Source organism: Camarhynchus parvulus, chromosome 4, assembly GCF_901933205.1.
Source record: "Camarhynchus parvulus chromosome 4, STF_HiC, whole genome shotgun sequence".
In the NCBI taxonomy this organism is placed as follows: Eukaryota; Metazoa; Chordata; class Aves; order Passeriformes; family Thraupidae; genus Camarhynchus; species Camarhynchus parvulus.
Genome location: NC_044574.1, coordinates 26,303,152 through 26,325,523, shown reverse-complemented (window position 1 = coordinate 26,325,523; position 22,372 = coordinate 26,303,152). Strand labels below are relative to the sequence as shown.

The window sequence follows — 22,372 nt, the reverse complement described above, 5'->3', positions numbered from 1 at the left end:
TGCTTTTAGCACTCTTATTTCTCTGATTTCTTTATAATTTACCAGATTAGCAAGGTAGGATCTTGGACACTGTGTGTGTATATATGCATGTGTCTCTGCCAGATCACGTATGGATTTCCTTATTTTATTCTAGAGTGAGAAGGACTTACGTAAAATGGTAACAATTATTTTAATGTGCTTAAATGTTAGTGAAAATCATGGAACAGAAATACAATTTATAGTGCATAATCTCTTTGAATCCCCTTATCTAGTGTTGCTTGAGAAGGTATGTCTTGCATGGCTGAGGTGCTTTGGCATCATTTTGATTATCCTTGTAAAGTTTTGCTGAAATACAGTTTTCTGAGAGACCCTGATTAGTGTTTGTCACAGAATGTCAGTTACTAATTCTGCTTTATTTGCACCTACAGCTACGCACACCTAGACATCTACAGTGGGTTGAACAGCAACCTAAACCGCCAGCACCACAGACTGGAATCTCGCTACAGCAGCAGCTCTGGAGGATCATATGAAGAGGAAAAAAGTAATATTCTTTATTTTAAAATATTTCTATGAATAGCACACAGAATTTTCACAAGTCAATATTTCTGCTGAAGGTTGTGGAACATAAAGAAATGAGCATTATCAGTGTTTTTTTCATAAACCTATTAAAAATCTTCCTCCATCTTATTACTGCTATTGAAGTCTAACATACATTTGACTGCAATAAAAAATTCAAGGAAGATAATATGCTTTGTTCTTTCTGTTATCCTCTTGAATGAGTTATGAACATCTTCCTGAATGTTTTACTCTATTTCCTTCAACAGTTAGGCACAAGAAACAGAGATGAGCAGGGTGAAGATGAGATTTAAAAAAAGATGATGGAAAAGAAGTTTTTAAAAAAAGAAAATTACAAGTAATTGTTCTTTTAAAGGATAGCATTCCCTGACTTATTTAAAAAAAAGGGTACTAAACTTTTTTAAATCCATAGCAAAGGAAAATATAGCAGGGAAAAAGGTTCTCTTTATGTACATCTAATTTCCAAGATTGTTCTGAAAACGTGTCTTGGGTTATTTTTTGTGATCTATGTTGTTGGTTTTTTTCCACTGAGATGCGGAGGTATGGAAAGAGGTAAAAATTTCTTCTGAAACTCCATTATGCATTTGCAAAGATTTCCTTAACAGAGGCTTATTAACTGTGGCTACTTTTGTACCAATGCCTAAGATACAAATCACTATGGCAATGCTATGGAAAGGAAAACAGGTCATGTAATCAGGCAAAAATGGGGACAGTCGTCAGACAGTAAATGATGTGTTACATTAGTGGGTTCTGTGTGCTTGATCAGAAGAGTTGTTTGACTGAAACTCTTGTTTCAGCTAACAGGTTGCTAGTAATTTAAATGACTTAGTACTTCACTCTGCATGGGATAATCAGATATATTTCAGTCATGGAAGTGGTCCCACAGACTTATGTTTCACTCATTTTTTTATTGACCGTTGATTTTGCTACTGGTTAAGTACTTGGGGTGTGTTACAGCACACAGTGCAACACTGCCTTTTCCTTAATTTTCTTGTGTGACTGAACAAACAGGAGGTGAACTTCTGCATTTTGAGCTTTAGATGTCAGTATGGAACCTGTCCTGTCCATGCTGTATTGAAGCAACAAGAGTCCATTAGGATCTTCTAATGCATTCTTCTATGACTGATTCTTTGCACACTGTGAAGATTAGAATGAATATGTAGTTCTTACTGCCTCTGTTAAGGAGGTGGAACCTAATGTCCTCTACAGAGATTGTTGTAAGGGCTGGACATACTAATGCAGAATCTCCTAAACTTGGGGTCAATAACAGGTTAGTGGCTTCTGGTCAGCCAGAATGTTTATTACTGCATGGATAGGCATTATCCAGAATCTCAGCTGCAGTCAGTTTTGGATTTTTTGCTGTTTGTGATAGCAACACTGAGTATCCTGAACTAGATGGGTGATATTTCCCATATTCCATCAGTAAGGAGTTTGTCACTGCCAGGGGAGGAGGTGATAATGAGCTGATACATGTGTGAACATCTGAAACTTCTGCAGCTATACTTCCAGAGCTGGTAGAATCACTGAAACATTGAACTGTTGAGGCAATTTTCTTGTTTCTAGTCTTGACTGGTAGTTCTGAAGTCCAAAACAACTTTTAAACCAGAAAAGCATTTTGGGTGTGTTAACACAGTATATTCTCATACCAAACAGCTGATGTTTTTCTTGCACTTTTGAAGCTTGCTAAATAAAAAACTAAATGTCTTTCTGTGCTTTCTTGACAAATTTACTGATTTTCTGAGCAGTAACTTTTATCAACCAGTGGGATTGGACTATGCTGTTGTAAAAGTAGCAACTTCCAACTTACCCATGGATCAGGCCAGCATTATCTGGCAGATGGCACTGATAGGGTTTTGCTGTGAGACCTATAAAGATGTGCTCTTGATCTTCCTTAGCCTGTAATGAAACGCTCTTCAAAATGAGTTCGGTTAAATCTTAAGGCCCAGCCTTAATTAACTCTCTATCTGGCATGAGGTTTGAAATTCAAGGAAATCACATCAGATCACTTTGCCTTTTATCATAGTTTTTATGAACTTATTCAAAACCATCTTACTCTGTTATGTGTGCAACTTCTGTAGAATCATCCTTATACTAAAAGAAATAACACTTTCTTCTTTCAAAAAATGGTGTCTAACTACTACTGTTTACAGCTGCCTCCCCTTCCCCTCTCCTAGATCTTCTTCAGAAGACTATAACATACAGACATATGCATTGTAAATATATTTCTGGTTTAATTTTCTGTTGTGTTAGGTGATTCAATGCCTCTCTATTCCAACTGGCGGTTGAAGGTGATGGAGCACAATCAAGGAGAGCCTCTCCCTTTCCCACCTTCTGGAGGTTGCTGGTCACCACTGGTGGATTACTTGCCTGAAACTTCTCCTCCGGGCATGTCACTTCACAGGTAGCTGGTTTGGCAATGCCAGTGGCAGTTCTTTATGTTTTCATTTGTGTTGCACAAATACAGTCATTTGAAGATAGCAGAATAAAGGGCAGTTAATAATATATTTGTGAGTTTACTCGCAGGTCTAGCAATTTAAGTTTACACAAGCTTTTAATATGGAGGAATAAAGTGTTTCTATTTTCATTATTAGCCTTCATCTTTTGCATTATAACACAGCTTTGTGAATGTTTACAGACTGAAGAATACAAGTTAGAAGCATATGAAGCTCTTTGCAGCTCTTTGTGAAGTTCCTGTTATATTCTTCTAACATACTATTTTTTTGTTGTAGATGCAATATAGCAGTGATTCTGTTGACTGATTTGATAGTTGACCACAGTGTAAAGGTGGAATGGGGAGGATACTTGCATCTTTTGCTTCATGCAATTTTTATAGGTAACTAACTTCTTACAGAAATACTTACAGTAACTTGAGGACTTCTCAGCTGTTCTTTTTGATATTTAAATTAATTTTTGCCATTGTATTGAAATGCCATTAATTTGATAATATTTACAGTATTTTAAAAAATTCAGTTAAGTGTCTTTCAGGTTAAGAAGAACAATGTAGGTTTTTTTGGAGTTGTTTTAAGGCACTTTGTTTAGGAGTCACTTTTACCTCTTGTAGAAGACAGTAAAATGCAATGTTTTCCTTTCTGTTTCTAAGTGTAATAATTTTCATACAGAACACAAATGAAGTTCTTACTTAAAATTACTTTGTACTTTAACCTTGCATGGGATTGTCAGATATATTTTAGTCAGATCAATAGACAGTTTGTTAAACTATATGCTGTTGTTTCTATATTGAAGCACTGGAAAAATACTGTTTAGAGAATTCTATATCTGTTACTTGGTAAAGTATAGCAGACCAATTTGAATACTGCTGTTTTTAAAATAATGTAATTCAGCATGCCCTTCGAATATCATAAAGCCTTGCTGTTTTCCTTTTGTGTTAGGTTTTGACCACGGTCACCCTGAAGTCTATGAGCATTGTAAACGACTACTTTTGCATCTGCTGATAGTGATGGGCTCTGGCAGTAATGTCCAGTCTGTTGCTTCTGTCCTACTCAGAAACAGAGAGTTCAATGAGTCCAGGGTGCTTACTGTCAAACAAACTACCCATTTAGATTACACTTTCACAGGTATGCTTTTGATTTATTACATGTTGCTTGTTAAAATAACATGGGAAATTACTTCTTCTTACAGGCCTTAATAAGATTTCTGTTGTTTGAAATATTTTCCTGATGCCATTAAAATTTATTTCTTTGTATTTCAATGAAGTCAAAATGAATAGAGTTCTCATTGGCACTTCATGCTCAGTCATCAGAGTAGGGAGCACAGCTGTATGATGAATAGTAGTGGAAATCAAAGAGGGAGATGTATGTTTTGGAACTTTAATACAGCAGTTTTCATGATGCCTTTGAAAATAAAAACCGAGAAGATACATCTCTTACTTGTTTATAGCAAGTTAAAATTTCCAAGTTTTGTCAGCTGTGATTGCATCCTTTATTGGCTATCAGAATATTTTTTGAGATACTACTTTTTAATATTCCCCTTAACTTTACAATATTGTAATTATACAGTATACTTTATATTTCTATGTATCTCTTTATGAAGGGAATATTCTGATGGTGAGACTGTATTGTAGTTTCTATTGAAATAGATCTTTGTGGTTTTTTTTAAATTTAGTATTTCATGTTATTTCAGTAGGTGGCAGCATATTGCCGTATGGTTGGTTTTTCTCTTTTGTTCACATCAGCAATAGTTTTATTACTTAGCAAAAGTAGTTGTATGAGTTGTGAATTTAGTTTTTTGTAGCAATGAGGAATTAAATTCCACTATGTATAGTGGAAGGGTTATTTTATAGGAATCTGTTCAGCAGAACTTTAATGGTACATCTACACAGTGGCATATAGAAACCATTCCCTTCCTAATCTTTAAGGGCTTGGATAAAACTGTCTAAACAGAACACAATAAAACAGAGATGTTTGATAGAAAATAGAATAAGGTCAGCATCAAACATTTCCAGCTGGGGATTAGATAAGTTGTTTACAGGAATGCACGCCTAGCACAAGGTTGGACAAGCTAATTTTAAATGTTATTTGAGCCGGCTAAGCTCAAATACCCCAGTCCAAACTGTGGTTTTATAGTGAAAAACTGTGGTGGGTTAGTGAGTCTTAAGCTTATTTAAATACAAGTGCTACAGTCAAAGGCCCTGCCAGTTTTCCTTGGTAGTTTACTTTCCCTCAGCCCTTCATAGATGGATAGAAAGGCAATGTGAGGAGTCACTGCAGAGGTATTTTATTGTCACATGATTCTTTATATGGAAGAGAAAAATCTTCTGGCCACAAGATTAAGCTAACTTCAGAGAAACTTTGTGCAGCCACAGGGGCTCTGCTCAGAGTCCATTCACTAGGTAATACTCACTGATTTCAAGTACTGTCAGTTACAGTGGGACTGGGTTTTACCAAAAAAAGTCTGCTCATTAGTAAGAAATAGTCCGTATAATTTTGTTGATTAAGTTGAGATGCCTCAGAAGCTGATGAGCTCTGATACTATTGGTACAAAATTAAGGATAATACAGCGGTTTTAAAAAGGGATCTAGCAGTTCCCAATTAAAGGTCATATAAGTAATGTGAAGAATTTGCATATATGAGACTTGTTGATTTCATTGAAATTATTGCATCCATTAATTTATTCTCTTTTAAGTATTCTCATTACATTTACTAAGTTATTGATCTTTTTAGATTTTTCTTTTTTTCTTTTTCTATATTTAATATTAACTGTCAACTTAAAAGTGCATAATCATCTTGTTTCAATTTCAGCAGGTGTTCATGATTTTATACCTGATTACCAGCCCTCCCCAATGACAGACTCAGGGCTTAGTTCAAGTTCTACCTCTTCTAGCATCAGTTTAGGAAATACAAGTGCTGCCATTTCTCAACTGCACACCACAATCCTCAATGAGGTTGACATTTCAGTAGAGCAGGATGAAAAAGTGAAAACCCTTATAGAATTTATTACCTCAAGGTAAGATTTCAGTTTTTATTTTTGTTGAGACATATTTTGTGGAAAAATGGCAAACCTCTCACTATTTAGCATCATGTTTTCTAATTCTGTGTCTGTTTTATCACCAGTAAGTGTTTTTATGTGCTACACATATGAAAAGCTCTAACTTTCCAATGCTTTCAGAGAATTTTGACCATCCTTTCAAGTCCTGTCTGTTTAAAAGTATTTTGCCATGTTTTACTCTGAATTAGGGCAGGAATACATTGAGATGATTGGAGAGCTACAATATTTGTGTGCAGTTTAGGGATTACCTAGTAGTAGAGAGCTGACTATTCAAAAATGATGGATTTGTTGCAGAGGACCTTGGTAAAATCATCCACATTCATGCAGTTTGTATGATAGCTTATATTAAGCTTTCAAGATGGTGTTAATCTGAAATCCTACCTGTTCCTCCATGCTTTGATACTTTTTCTTTACCTCAGCCTAAATGTATAATAGTGTGGCGTATCGATGGAAAGGAATTAGGAAGAAAGGAAGTTAGGAAGTGCATAATGGTGGCAGTTGTACTGGTTCTTTCTTAGAGAACTATTTATTATACTATAACTATACCTTCCATCTATTATATCTGTTATATACTATAACATCTCTTCCATCTTCTTACTCAGTTATTTCAGTTGGAACTGATACACTGCTTTTCGCTTTGTCTTAACTTCTTGTATATTGTGTAATATTGGTCAGTTGTCAAAATTCCTTCCAATTTGTGCCTGCACTTCTAGATGGTTTCTTTTATGTGGTACATAGTAGATTCTTTTGCAATTAACCTTCAGGTTTAAATAATATTAAGAACAAAGGCGGCGTTTTATATTCTGTTTACTCTATTTTATATTTTTTAGGAAAAGAGGCCCACTTTGGAATCATGAAGATGTTTCAGCCAAGAACCCTAATATAAAGAGTGCTGAACAGTTAACTGTGTTTTTAAAGCATGTGGTATCTATATTTAAACAGTCTAGCTCAGGTATGTTAGAAAACAGACAATACATGATCAAATATGCAAGACTGCAAATTAAATAAATACTTTTTAACACATATAAATGCATAGGTTATCTATAAAATCACTCTAGGAAATTACTACTTCTAATAGTTTTCTTGTGTATTGAACTTCATGTTTCTGTTATGACAGATTTAAATATAATCTTTTAGGAATGGGATAAAACATCTTATTAATTTATTGTGAACAGTTAATATTCTAATCATAAGTGTTTTATTGTCTGCAAGTCTCTCTAGCATTAAGTATTTGGAGTACATGTTTATATTCCTGTAAAGATTTTTGAGACTAATACTTCTTGAGAAAAATGTAGAGGATGTGAGAATATTTTAAATTTGGGAATGACTGTGGCAATTTACTCTTCAGTAAATTCAAGTGGATTAGTTTTTTTATAAAGCATTGCTTGACTATTTATTTGCCTTCATAGGAGGATATCAATTGGAACATCGTCTCAGTGAAGTTGCTTTGCAAACTGCTCTTTCATGCTCCTCTCGCCATTATGCTGGGAGGTCCTTTCAGATTTTCAGGGCTCTGAAGCAGCCTCTCACTCCATCTACACTTTCGGATGTTCTCTCTAGACTAGTGGAAACTGTTGGAGATGCAGGAGAAGAAGCTCAGGTATTTGAAATTTTGCCCCCACTTTATTAGAAAACTAAGTCTGCCTAAATGATGTGCATGCTTTATTAGCAAAATTCAAAAGCATTGTTTTATTCAGTTGTTTTTTATTTTTAGATATTTCAAATGTAAAACAGTTGTAATCATGACACTTCCTGAATTTCACCTAATTAACTGAGGAAAAGTTGTTCACATTCTCTTCTACAGCAAGACGCTCTTTCAGAGAGTCTGATACATCTGTTTACTGTAGACGCCACCTCTTTCATTGTTAGAGAATACTGAGATCAGCCATATAAGAAATTATTTATTTTTGTTTTCTTTTATTAAGAACTTTACCTGATAAAGTGTTAACAATCATTCAACTTAGTGACATTGTACATCTTAAGAGTCTGTCTAATCTTTTAATACTGCAAAATTAGTCTGAATGACTTCATCCTTCAATCCATCCTTAAAAATAATGCCAACTAGAATTCAGTAAATGCTTATAAATAAATTGAAGTTTTTCCTTGTCTTGAAGCTATACTGCTAAATTGAGCTGTCTCATGAGGATTGTATTCTAATTGAAGCATGAAATCATGTAGTTTACTGCTACTGATTTTATATTTTTATATTACTACTCAGTAGATTTTCTGTGATCCTCCTTGTGCATATTGCATAATTTATAATGGCCTGTGGCTTTCTCCAGGGTTTCGTCATAGAGCTGCTTTTGACTTTAGAATCTGCTATTGATACATTGGCTGAAACCATGAAGCATTATGATCTGCTTTCTGCCCTTTCTCAGTAAGTTCCTTTACTAGTCAATCTTTATTATGCATTTTGTACATTTGAATTATTAAAAATCTGTATTATGAATGTAATTAAATAATTTCTCATCATCTTTGCAGAATAATTGTATCCATATAGCAAAATTGCTTGCTCTGGTATGTTTTTATCATTCTGCCTCAAGCAAAACTTGTAAGAATCTAGATTTCTTGTAAAGGATATCTTATTGCCTTTCTGATTTACCCTCTTGGGTTCAATTTAAATTTATAAAAATGGTGTTCAAGAAGTTTCTTATGGCTCAGTTCTGAAATGTTGTCAGTTCTTCTTAAACTTACTGAATTTAAAGGCTCTGCAAATGTTGGTCTGTCTTAGGCCTCAAGTTTGTTGTCCATATATAAAAAGTGTAACTGAACAGCCTGAGTCATTTGTGTATCTCATTACAGTTTGAGTGGTTACCTTGATGACTTTTTATCAAACTAAAAAAAAATCCCTAAATGTACAGACATCTGTATGTGTTTGATTTCCTTGCAAAGTTTTTGAAAATGCTGAGATTTCTAGGAATACATTCAATTTCTCAGTATCAGAATAGGAAGGTGTTGGGTTTCCTAGGTCAGATACCTCAAACAAATACATGGTAATAATTGTATTAATTCATTCATTTCCCTACTTTTATCACATCTTTAAATAAGTTGGGATGCTATGTCATCACTTACACATGATCTTTTACATGCTATGGGCTAATTTTTCCAACTTTACTGTAATTTTATGGTATTCTGGGATTGTAACAAATAGATTTGGTTGAAATGATGAGGATGCTGCAGTGTTGTCTTTATGCTGTAAGGATATTTTAATAATAGATACAGAAATCCTGTATTTACATGCATTATAATGCTCTTAGGGTGATGAAACAGAGTATACTGCATGTGTATATGATTAGTGTAATATCTTCTTTCTTTCTTTCTTCCCTTTTTCTAAATTCTTTGTTATTGAAGTATTTTGCATGTAATAATATATAATACTAATTTAATTTTAGAACCTCATACCATGAATCTGTAATGGGAAACAAGTATGCAGCTAATAGAAAAAGCACTGGACAGATAAATCTAAGCACAAGTCCCATGAATAGTGGCAGTTGTTTGGGATACTACAGCAATACAAGGAGTAATTCCTTGAGACTGAATTTAATCAGCGAGCGGAGAGGCGACCGGCGACGGAGCAACACACTGGATATAATGGATGGAAGGATAAATCATGGTGGAAGTTTGGCAAGGACTAGAAGCCTTTCCTCCCTGAGAGAGGGAGGGATGTATGATGTGCAGCCCACTACTGACCCTGTCAACTTGATGGCCACCATATTTTGGATCGCAGCTTCGTTGCTGGAGTCAGATTATGAGTATGAATACCTGCTGGCTCTCAAGCTACTCAACAAGCTTCTTATTCACATGCCTCTGGATAAATCAGAGAGTCGGGAAAAGATAGAAGAGGTGCAGAATAAACTGAAATGGAATAACTTTCCAGGCCTTCAGCAGCTTTTCCTGAAAGGCTTTACTTCAGCCTCTACACAAGAAATGACAGTTCATCTCCTCAGTAAACTCATCACAATTTCCCGGCACGCTTTGGTGGATCCTTCTCAGTTAGCAGGTACCTTTAGTAAATATGTGATAAAAATATATTTTTTCATTGAATTAAGTACAGTCAAAATCAGTAGTAATTGTTCATTTGCCTTAAAGAAACACTCCTGTAAAATGCTTTCTGCAGTTGTCTGTATTACACTGCTACATAGTGGGAATACATTACAGACTATGATTATCTCACAAGCAAGATTGCATGTAAACTTTATGCATCGATTATTGTTTGCAAGTGACTTTTAAGAGCTGTGTATTTTTTTTCATTATCTTATGCTAACTAGCTCAAATAGCCCTATTTACACATTTTTAAAAACAATGTGACATAGTCACATGTTTCATGGTAGTTTTGATTAATTGGTCCAGTAATGATTTTATTTTCATCATGCATTTTTATACCTAACACAGACATATCTGTATACACTGTTCATATATTCATACTTAGGGAAATGTATGTGTATATATAATTTATATATCTGTGTGAAAGTATGTGTCATGCTGTCAGAATTTTAAATAATGGCTAGTTTCACATTAAATTAATTCATTAAAAACCTTAAGGACTCATATAACTCTGTTTATGTATATGTTTAGGATTTCCCCTAAACATCTTGTGCCTACTTCCTCATCTGATACAACATTTTGATAATCCAACTCAGTTTTGTAAAGAAACAGCTGACAGGATAGCAAAGGTATGTAACATGATGCTTGGAGAAGTATCCAGGAGGATATATATACCAGCATTGTTTCTCTATTTTTTGGGATCCCTTATTTAATGCTTCTATGTGATTCTAATAGTAATATACATGTAACTATAAGAGGCCATATTTTGAAAATGTGATCCAGTCAAATTTATATACCTGGACCTTGTATCAACCCCTGAGTTTGTTTGTTTCGTAGTTTATTGTGTAAAATTTAGATTTCAGGAACAAATTTTCTTGCCAATGATATCAATTACTTTTTCTTACTTTTCTGATTTTTCTGCTTGTAATTTTGAATGTTAACCTAATCACATTTTAAGCATGCTTCCTGATTTTCTTACAAGAAGAAAGTGATTCTTACTGGTAGAGAAGAAAAGGTTGTATGTTCTTTCTTTTACTTGTACACAGTAAAATACACCTTGAAATATTTCTGAACTGCAGTGGCTGTTAAAGCAGTACGTGGTGCACACCAGCTGTTAGCCAGGATGGTGTTGCGCTGGCCTGACAGAGTCTTTCTTTTAAGGAAGAATGTGGGAAGGGGAATAGGAAAGAGCTGTGTGGCACAGGAGATGCAGGCATACACCTCTGGCTGCTTAGGCTGTGACATGTGAACCACTAAACCACTGAGGCTGTGCACAGGCTGACTCAAAGAGTATGTGTCTGATGCAAGTGCAGAAATCACTACTGCCCTTAAAGACTTGTATTACCTGAGTGAGGGATATTGGTTGATCATACCAAGTGTATGATGAATAGATAAACTTGGAACATGGGTGCCACAGTATCAAAATTCAACAGAAACTGTAGGTTAGGCTTGTGTGATTGGTTTGATTTCACTTACTAGAAAATAACTGAAGTGAAATCTTAGAAATGAAATCTTAGAGTGAAATTTCGGAAAAGTGCATAATGACTCAGGAATGCTTGGATTTAAAAAAAATATTTCTAATATAATTAAATATGGTTTTGCTTTTCAGGTTTGTGCAGAGGAGAAGTCACCAACTCTTGCCAATCTGGCTCATATGATGAGTTTATACAGTACACACAGTTATTCCAGAGACTGTTCTAACTGGATTAATGTAGTGTGTAGATACTTGCATGACTCTTTCTCAGATGCCACATTTAACCTCATAACTTATCTTGCAGAGGTAAATTTTTACTGGAAGTATCTCATGTTGACAATTCATTGCCAATTACTATTTTCTCATGATGCTGAATATCAGGGGGAATACAGCATATCTTCTCTAACAGGAAAATATTAGTAAAATGTTCTAGGATGTAGAAAAGGTGCCATTTTGGAGTGCAGTAATTTATAAATACCTTGAAATTAGAATCCCTCTAATGACAGATCTTCTTTTATGAGAATGGTGTTTGGTAGTAGATGTTTATATTCTGTACTACACGGATATACACTGTCTTGGCTTTAGCAAAATAAGCTTAATTTAAAATTTTAAGGGACCTTCTTTAGCCAGGTACACGTCTTTATCACAACTTTAAAAACTAATTGCAAAGTTCATTTGTAAGTAGGGCATAATGTAGAAAAAGATAATTTAAATTACAGAAATCAGTATATTATTCTGCTGGCCATTCATACAGGAGAGCAGTTAAGTACTTTGTATGAAAAGCTTGTAGAGCTTGTCCTTGAAGTGTATCACTTCAAACTGATGGAGACATTTTAAAAAATTTGTTCGTTCTTACAAATTACTATATATATACATTTTTTGGGTGTAAAACTGCATTTACCAGCCTTCTTTAAGGTGTTGCTGTAATTGTTTTTCATACAGTTTTAGGATTTTGAATTAGTATGAACTTTTATTTAGTGAAAAATGTTTTACTATTAGATGCTTTCAATCTGTGCTAAAAATATGTCAAAATTCAGGGGAAAAATGAATTAGGACAAAAACCATTGTGCTGTTGCATTACTGTTTTATAGTGCTAAAGCAAAAGCTTGAAAAATAGGAAGTGGTACATTTAAGTTTCTTGAAGGGAAAAATAAATGTGTGTAGAAGTTAGCTGTATTTTAATGTTTGCTTTCACTTTTTGCTACCATTAAAGGCCCTAATTAAATTTTATATTTTAAAAACCTTCTTTTAGCTGTTAGAGAAAGGCTTATCCAGTATGCAACAGTCCTTGCTGCAGATCATTTACAGTCTTCTGAGTCATATTGATCTATCCACAGCTCCAGTGAAGCAGTTTAATTTGGAAATCATAAAAGTTATTGGTAAATATGTTCAGGTAGGTACTCTGAAGAACTGTAGAAGCCTGTCTGCTCATGATCAAAATGGTATCGAAATTACACTTGAGTATTGGGGGGAATTTATTTCAGATATAAAAAGAGTTGCTTGTAGTCAGATTCCAGAGGTTTTTTTCCCTATGTACTTAATTCAGTAGATGCTTTTGTATTTGTCCAATGTGGTTTGGATCTGGTGGCACACGTTATCTGGGTGAATGTGCATCTACGTACAGATGTAGGCAACTTGTCATACATAGTTAGAGAAGATGATCCTTCAGCTATTTAAACACAAGGAAATGTTTACTGCTAAACTGGACAAATGTTTTATTTATGTGTACATGTTTTAAAAAGAAAATTTTACGGTTAAATGTATATTTAAATCACTCTCAGTAATGTATCCGTGACGAACTTGAAGGTGCACCTTAACAAAATTGAGTACATTTTTTATTAAAGAAAGTCCCCAAAACATGAACCACAGTGTTTTGCCCTAGGTAATTTAAGCCTTTGTACTCGAAACACAAATTTACTGAAAATCTATTACACAGAAGAAAGTCTAGTATCTTACTGAAGATTTTATAAAAATGCCTGGAGTATAAAACCATTTCAGTGCACAACATTCACTTCTTTTTTCTCTGAATTCCATTATTGCTGAATGTATTTCAGTCAAATGGTTTAATCATAATTAACCAGGAAAGTCATGTTCCCTGAATGTTTTGTTATTGATGGATATGTACTTTAGATATTGTGCTCCAGTCAGAGTGCATTAGGCAAAATGAAATGATTAGCATTAGCTATAGTTTTTATGGCCTGGTAGCTTCTTGCTTCACCTCTAACCCCTCTCTGAGCTTTCTATGTAAGCCCACACTACCATGGAATGTAATCTTAGATGTAAGCTATCAAAAGATGGTAGTAGCAAAAAAATATTCCAGAGAAGTCTTAACATATTTTTGATAAAATAAATTGTGTTACTGTAAATGACAAAAGAAAAGATCATAAGTTATCATGTCTTGTTTAAATTTTATACTAAGCTTTGGGTCTTTTCAGTCCTCTGCAATGACAATGGCTGTAAATAAATCTCAGTTGCTACAGGATAGTTCCAGTTTGAGACTCCTTTTTTTATGCTTATGATGCACAGAAATTGAGGAGATTATTGAAGGCTCTCATTATCTACAAAGAAGCATAAAGCATATACTACTTAGAGAATTAAAAAGGCTGTTTACTTTTTTTAATGCAATAAAATAATATTTTGACAAACATGGCCTCCTAAGTAAAAAAAATATCAGACATCATGCTGATCTCAAAAATTGGAAGATTTAAGTTTCAGGCAGAATCCTTGCATTTCTGGGAGTGTAAATCTTAATCTTTGCACAAAGCTGCTTTTATTTTGTCTCTTCTTCTGATTCTTTTCACAACGTGTGTAATTGAAACCACTGAATTATTTACATTGTCTTAATCATTTTTTAAGTCCACTTAACTCTGTCTCTGCCTCTTATATTCTCACACTTTTTCATAGCATTTTTTAAGCACTCCGTTGGTTTGATACTAAAAGCTTTGTAAATGTTTTCACTTCTTTGTTAAAATCTTTTGTATTTCCTCATGTGTTTCAAGGAATAGTTTTGCTTGTTTCAAATTCTATTTACTCTCCCCATAACTGTAAAATAATTAAAGATGGCCAGAGGTGGAATTATTAGTTTAAGTGCTATCAATTACTCTAGTTAAGTGATAGTTAAATACTCTCAGTTTCTGTGTCCTGAGTCTCACAGGGCAGTTTTAGACAATGGCAAAAAACATGGTGTAACTACAGGGATGGAGGGACATGGACTCTGGTCTGGTTGTGGCTGGCCCAGTGAGCTGGAGCTACTGAGCTTGCTTAGCTGGACTTGACCATGCTCCATGGGATGGCCACTGCTTTCCTGGCACTTCAGGGTCTGAAGTTTCCCACCTGTGCTAGCCCCTTCAGCCATGGGTAATAGATCAGAGGTTTTGGGTTGGGGATTCTTACAAAATGCTACTGTACATAAAAATTGCTGTCTTGGTTGAAGGGATTGTTGTGTGATTTATGTATGTTCTCTTCAGAGTCCATATTGGAAGGAAGCCCTTAATATTTTGAAACTGGTGGTGTCTCGATCAGCAAGCCTTGTTGTGCCTAATGATATTCCAAAGTCTTATGGAGGTGACATAGGATCTCCAGAAATCTCTTTCACAAAAATTTTTAATAATGTCTCCAAGGAGCTACCTGGGAAGACCTTAGATTTTCATTTTGATATATCAGAGGTAATTATTATATTTAGATGACAATAAACTTATGACTTGCTGTTACAAACTCAGGTGTTATTTTTTGTAGCCTTCTACATTTATAAGTTTTTAAGAATGGCAGATATTGAAGTTTTACGTACTTGTAAATGAGAGTGATACTGGAAGATAAATTTCAAATTCTTTCATGATGTTTGTTTGCCTTTTCCCCTTTTGAATATCTGGAGAGTGAATTACTGAAAGTCAGTAAGGTTGTTCTCAAGGGTATCTCATCTATGTCAGAGAGCAGACAATGCAGCTGGCTGCTGCTTGCAGCTGAACACACCAAGCTTTCAACAAATGAAGGGCTGTGCATTCAAGGGCTGAGAGGATTAAAACCCTGTACTGCAGTTTTGGCATGAATTTGGAAGCGGGAGGAAATTTAGAGGAGGGGATAGGATACAAAATGTAGGAAATTCAGTATAAGAGGGATACAATTGGAGAAAAACCTCCTGTGGTTAAAATATCACCCCTGCCACCAATGATACTCATTCTACATCTGAAAAGGGGAGCAGGGACAAGTGACTTCAGTGTAATGTAGAGACATGAAAATTGTAGAAACTTTAGAAGTGATCCGAAGTTAGAGCCCCTGCCTGAAGCTGACTCTATATAATGATAGGAGATATAGATGTCTTAGGAACATTACTTACATTGGCAATTCACATTCACTACTGAACTTTCAGGGCATGTGGATAATTGAGAGATAAGATAAATTCCCACAGAGTTCATTGGGTTAGCATTTGCTGTCAAAAGAGTTGAATTTGATCATTGTTTTTTCAGAAGTGTGTGTGTGTTTGTGAAGTTGCTGGTCTGTGAAAACAATTTGTTCATGGCAGGGAATGATTCTACAGAGCAGCTTTGCATCTTTTAAACTTGGAACGCATTTGGTTTTAAAGTGTGTTTTAAAATATAATTGGATTGTCACATAAAATGTGCATAATTCAATGCCACACAAGTGGGAAGAATGGCCCTTGCTGCATAGGGTACAAGTATTCAACTTTGTATTTCCCAGTGAACCAAGGCTCAGTGGATTAGACATGGGTTTTACAGAATGCTTACAAACAGACCAACCCTCCTACAATTCATATAATGCTAAATTCTAAAGTCAAATATGTGGTCTTTATTAATACAGAATTTTAAGAAAGTGTTTGTTGTCTCTGCTAGACACCAATTATTGGGAATAAATATGGTGATCAACACAGTGCAGCTGGTAGAAATGGGAAGCCAAAAGTCATTGCTGTGACCCGGAGCACTTCTTCAACTTCATCAGGCTCCAATTCAAATGCACTGGTTCCTGTCAGCTGGAAGAGACCACAGCCATCTCAGGTACATTGTGCCTCAAACACTCTTTATAAATATGTTAGAGGCAGTGTTTGTGAATGTATTAAAAAAAATGTATTGAAGTGTTATTTGAAGTCTGTATTATGTCATAGCAAAACAGTAAATTAATATGGCATAAACTAAAAGCTGATACTAGTGAAAAGTAAAAAATTTTAAGATTGTTTTTTGAGGATGTCAATATGCAATATGACTAGTTGAGTATGCAAATGTTTTCTGTTTTTACCTGGACCTCCAGCAGCTGCCATGCTATGTGATTTTCTTTGGTATATTTTTCAGAGAAGGACTAGGGAGAAGTTAATGAATGTGCTTTCTCTGTGTGGTCCAGATTCTGGTCTTCCCAAGAATCCTTCGGTAAGTGGTGATGGTGGTTTGTTTTGGTTTTTGAACTCAACTAGCTGAATGCTATTGCATTTTTAGTTGTTGGTGAAGTTATGAACAGTGGATTTGGACAAGCTAGTTTTGGTTCAGCAGTTCACAAATGCAATCAAAAGATTAAAAAGAAGCACCAGAAGTAATGGATTACTATTAGTCCTCAAGGACTCCAGTGGGCATGGCTGTCTTGGCTTGAAAAGAGAATTGAACTAGATCTCCCCTAGAGATGTAGTAGAGACTACATCTCTACCTCGTCCATTACAGATGCTTTTGAATGAAGGGGTAGCAGTAGCTGAGGACTGCAAGGGTGTTGGTGCTGTATTGAAAATATCATATCATTGAAAATAACCAATGGGTCATATACCTTGAAGCATAGTTATTTATAGGATCAGTAGTCTTAACTGTTGAGTAAAAACAGGTTGATGGTTTTACTTCTGTGTAAAGAACCCCACTGGCGTACTATGCTTGATGGTGGTGATGACATTGACAGCTTTTAAAACAGAGGGCATAGCCTACCTTGGTTATCATGTAGAACATATTTTTTTATTATGGTATAACAGTTCTTACCTGAGGAAAATATTGGTGGGAGAAGGATCTTGAATCTAGTGGAAGAAGCTAAAATAAATTAAAATAGATGCCTGAAAGCTGGAACTGGATGTATTAAAAAACAGTGTATGGAAATAAACAGAATATTGTCATTTGTGAAGGCCACAGTACCTCAGTATTGGATCCCTCTTAAAGGTGTACAGTCCTTCCACAGAAGTTTGCAGGTGAAAACAATATGGTCTGTGTCATGTGGATGGTTATTATGGTGGATTCTTTTGTTCTTAAATTTGACTGATATTGTGGTTATGAAAATGAAGTTTGGGTGATATGTTTTTCTCTCTATTTATATCTTTGTAACTCTATGTTACATTAAGGGGAGAACGATACCACTAATTTCAAGATGTAGTTTAAAATCCAACTAGTCTTGAAGCAAAGTGTTATCAGTACAGGGGTAGACACACTGCCTGCCACTAATTCCATTAAATGGCAGGAAGCAGGATAGCTGACTTTTGGTGCTACAGAAATTGGAAGTTCTTACTTCTGTTTTTACCTGTGTCTGCAGGTTGTGTTTTCTTCTAATGAAGACTTGGAAGTTGGAGATCAACAAACTAGTCTAATTTCAGCAACAGAAGAAGTGATTCAAGAGGAGGAAGTGGCTGTAGAAGACAATACCAGTGAACAACAATTTGGAGTTTTTAAAGACTTTGACTTTTTAGATGTTGAATTGGAAGATGCGGAGGTGAGACCTTGGGGTTTCTTCTGTGTATTTCCATTTGAGAGCATTTTAAAAGTAAGGTTGTGTTGGTGCAATTCCAAGGAATTGGCAGCCCTACTAGCTAATCCAATTCAGAAAAATTTATGACATGATGGAGCTTAGATAGAGAAATCTGGGCCAAAAACTTCGCAGGGTTAAGTTGTTGCAAATTGTTGGCTGGTTTTGGAGGGAAGAGTTGAGGTTTCTTGGAAGGATTTAAGTGACTATCTGAAAGTGAAGTGATATGACAGTGTAAGTTAATGTCAGCATGAGCACCTGGGTACCATGCAGGAGAAAACTTAATTATGGACAGTGTGTTAAGAAAATGGCATAATCATTGTTTCTGATATGTTTCTGGATTTTGAGAACTTGATGAAAGGCTTTCAAAGTAACAAACTGTATGATACACTATCTCATTATATACAATTGAATTGCTCTCTATAATTGTTCACTTTGACTTTTACATTATATTTGGTACGTTGCAGTTCTTGTATTTCCTTTACTTCTTCTGTCAAAAAGAGAGAGGGAAGGTGAAACAAAAATAAGTATTGAGAAATAGTGAAGCTTCTGTTAACAACTGTTACTTGTTTCAGATCAATAAAATGCTTCAGACCAGAATTTGCTGAAGCTTAAAAGTATGACTATAAAAGGACTGGGGAGGAAAAAGTAGAATGTTTTATAGTTTCTTGCAGTGGTTTTGTTACAGTCTGCACAAACTATTGAATTAGTAAAGGAAATCCTTGCTAGTCATGAGTCCACAAGCTACTAAGAATATCTACCTATCTAAACACTGATTGTTCCTCTCTTGATTTTTCTAGACCTCTTTACAGGTTTTCCCCCCTAATTCTTTAGTTTTATCTCACTTTCCTCCTGCTTCCTGTGTATTGCTTCACTTCAGCCAGTATTTGCACCTTCTAGGAAAAGTACAGGCTCATTATGGTCTATTGCATAGATGTAACCACACACTATTCAGACACCATTTCCTGCATTGAATACAAGTTCAGCATTGAGTCTCAGTGGTATTAAAACATTAGATAAAGAGCTCTGGCTTATTTTTTCACCAAAAATATAGAATGTTCTTTATTGCTTATAATTAAATGCCAACAGTATGAACTAGGGCTTTTGCATTAACATTAATATCCAGATTAAACTTAAGTACTTCAGCCCACAGTAGTAGTACTTTGTTGTACTTGAAATTATTTTGCTTTGCGATAACTTTTCATCCTCTTCCGAGGAAAAGAAATCACCAAGAGAATAAGAGATTACAAAATGTTTAGTTTGCATGTTTAATGAGTCATGGTGATTTCTTAAGTCATCACAAAAGATACTGTTAAGGCACTTTTGGAGCTGTGTTTGGGGCTAGATGTGGTGTTACAGTAACTGTTGACTGGTGAAGTGAACTTCACCAGGTTTTCCCTATCACTTAGCTGAATTGTTGAAGGTTGATGAAGTGCTTGAGAAAATTAAAGATCATTATTGTACTTGTGAATTAAAATAACAGTGTTTTTAAGATATGGATGCCACTTAGTATGATGGACATTTGCAACACAAATATCCCAGCTTGAAAATGCACAAGCATGGATCCCCAGGGTATTGGTATTCAGGGTGCGCTTCATAAAACTGACACAAAGTAGCTGGTAAAACAGTTAGGGACAACATCATCTTTTCTACACCCTGTATATAATTATTGTTGATAGTGTTTTGTCAGTTGGATGTGGTCAGTATAGATTCATGTGTGTTAGTTAAAGAACTTCATCAATGTTTGTTGGAACAGTTGCTTTACATGTTACACTAGAGAAAATGTATCATGAGCATGCTGATTTTAGTGTTTTGTTGTCAGTTTGTTGTGGTTTTTTTTTAATCTCATTAGAAAGAGACATTATTTTAAATACTAGCTTTTTGATTAAGCTTTTTTCCAGAGCTTGAATCAGTCTTTTACTGTTGGCAAATCCTATGTAATAAAACATTTTTCCCTGGCTCTAGAGTATCTTTAAGTGTTTGTCCTCGTTCTTTCTAATTATATGTGTTTTCCTTTTTGCTAACCAGGAGCTGCAGGTAAGTTGCAGCCTGGTGCCCTGGCTTGTTCATCTGTTGTTGTCTGTGATGTGTTTGTACTTTCTAGTCAGATTATAAAATCAATACTGATGTAGTTCTAGATTACATATTGAGTTACTTTCCAAGAAGATATTCAAAATATTTCTACTTCCTTTGCCATATATTTTATTTACAAGCATTTACCAAGGTACTTAAAATTTTAATAAAACTAAAGGGCTGATTGAAACTCTGTTCATGATGCATTCAGTACTCATGTTTTCTCTGTCTCATTTGTGTATTAACTTAATTATGTTGAAACATGTACATACCAGATGTGTGCATACTTTTCTGTTCCAGGGTGAAAGCATGGACAACTTCAACTGGGGCGTTCGCAGGCGCTCTCTTGACAGCATTGACAAAGGAGACACACCGTCCCTTCAGGAGTGCCAATACTCTGGTAGCACACCCAGCTTGAACTTGACCAACCAGGAGGATACTGATGAGTCTTCAGAAGAAGAAGCAGCACTGACTGCAAGTCAGATACTGTCTCGTTCACAGATGGTAGGTCATTTTTCTGTGGAAGAAATCCGAGAACTTTAGCTTTCCCTAGCACATTTAATGGATAAGTGTGGCTGACACTTTCAGCCTAAGTGACATAGTAAGGAACTAAGTTAATGTGGCTAAGCTTCTTGTTCATTTTTTTCCTTCATCAATGAAGGAATAAAGTTACTTTATGACATTGGTGGTACATAATTTATAATTTTAGATCTATAATTTTAGAACACTAATAATTGTTTAGCATCTTTACACTTCCATTTCTTTAAATATAAGCACAAAATTGCATCTATTATATATAAAGTGTGTATCTTTGTGGATTTCTAGATCAAAAAACCACTCCAAATGCTAAATAAGATCAAGAGCATTAAGTGGTCATATGGAGGTCTAAGCACAGAAATTGCTAAATTAATTATGGATTTTGAAACCTCTGTACATTTAACGTAGGAAGATCAAGAATGCTGGCCACTCAAAAGTCTCTCTGCATTGCATAAATGAAATTAAGAAAAAGTTGACTTGATAGGGAGCAGCTTGATGTGTATGTTGCTTTTCGGACTTTAGGCAAAGCTTGTATTAATGTTGCTCCCAACAAAATCTCTGCCTTTCAAGGGTTTCAGTCTAGCAAAAAGAACTTGAAAACAAGAAAGAAAATAGTTTTCCTTAAAGGAAAAGCATCTTTCCAAAGTGAAATGTTGCAGAAATGCATGTGATGCTTTGTAATAGTTATAGTGTAAAACTGTGAAATTCATCATATGTGAATAAATTCAAATAGCTAACAATACTGAAACAACCTATTTTGAAAGTAATGTATTCTTTACCTGAAATTTGTGTTTCCTTTGAAGAATTTTGTTTCTTTCTTTTCTGTCGTAGTTAATCAGTGATTCTGCCATAGATGAAACAGTGTCAGATCATGCTGGTTTATCACTTCAGTCTCAAGATTCCACTAGCAGTGTGGGAACAGAAGAGGTGCTTCAAATCAGAACTGAGACCCCAAGTTTGGAGGCTTCTTCTCTAGATAACTCTAGCAACCAGCTGCCTGAGGTGGGGAGAAATGTGGGCTGGTGCATGGCTGATTTGGGCTCCTTCTAGTTTTAGTAGCAACTTTGGCTTTCTTTTCAACTGAATTTTCATCTGTTACAGTGATTAGTTGATTTGCTTTTAATATTTCTAACCTGTTGGCATGTTCTTACAAAATGTTCCCTCAGCATGGAGACTTTCTGGATGGACTGAGGGAACTTACCACAGGTTAAAAATATTCTTGAAGGGCTGATCATGATCATTTCATGGTGCAGAATGAAACAGGCTAATATTCAAAATGCTTTTACTTGATATGGTTGAAATCCTTCTTGAGCGACATTTTCTTTCCAATACTTTTTTATTTCCCTCCCCCTGTCCCCCCTTTTTGTTTTTTGCTTTCTTTTGGGTTGTGATTGGTGCTATGTGGGAATAAAACCTCAGGCCAGCTGTGTTAGCAGTTGATTCCATTAAATAATCCTTTAGTAAGAACTA

The 22,372-nt window shown here is 35.2% G+C and overlaps 1 protein-coding gene across 4 annotated transcripts in view; it reads left to right on the top strand.

The window, feature by feature from the left end:
* Positions 1-22,372, top strand: part of FRYL (FRY like transcription coactivator) — a 161,872-nt gene that overhangs the window by 116,419 nt on the left and 23,081 nt on the right. For 2 of the 4 annotated variants that reach the window (XM_030947153.1, XM_030947150.1), the window contains 19 exons: positions 408-520; positions 2,806-2,956; positions 3,285-3,388; positions 3,945-4,130; positions 5,814-6,018; positions 6,891-7,012; positions 7,470-7,660; positions 8,343-8,437; positions 9,453-10,060; positions 10,636-10,733; positions 11,714-11,884; positions 12,831-12,971; positions 15,046-15,243; positions 16,426-16,587; positions 16,879-16,953; positions 18,083-18,259; positions 20,321-20,329; positions 20,666-20,869; positions 21,734-21,904. In XM_030947153.1, the coding sequence (XP_030803013.1) occupies positions 408-520; positions 2,806-2,956; positions 3,285-3,388; positions 3,945-4,130; positions 5,814-6,018; positions 6,891-7,012; positions 7,470-7,660; positions 8,343-8,437; positions 9,453-10,060; positions 10,636-10,733; positions 11,714-11,884; positions 12,831-12,971; positions 15,046-15,243; positions 16,426-16,587; positions 16,879-16,953; positions 18,083-18,259; positions 20,321-20,329; positions 20,666-20,869; positions 21,734-21,904 (3,181 nt within the window). The remainder of the gene's footprint in view (positions 1-407; positions 521-2,805; positions 2,957-3,284; positions 3,389-3,944; positions 4,131-5,813; positions 6,019-6,890; positions 7,013-7,469; positions 7,661-8,342; positions 8,438-9,452; positions 10,061-10,635; positions 10,734-11,713; positions 11,885-12,830; positions 12,972-15,045; positions 15,244-16,425; positions 16,588-16,878; positions 16,954-18,082; positions 18,260-20,320; positions 20,330-20,665; positions 20,870-21,733; positions 21,905-22,372) is intronic. The other 2 variants (XM_030947152.1, XM_030947151.1) reach the window with 1 other exon arrangement.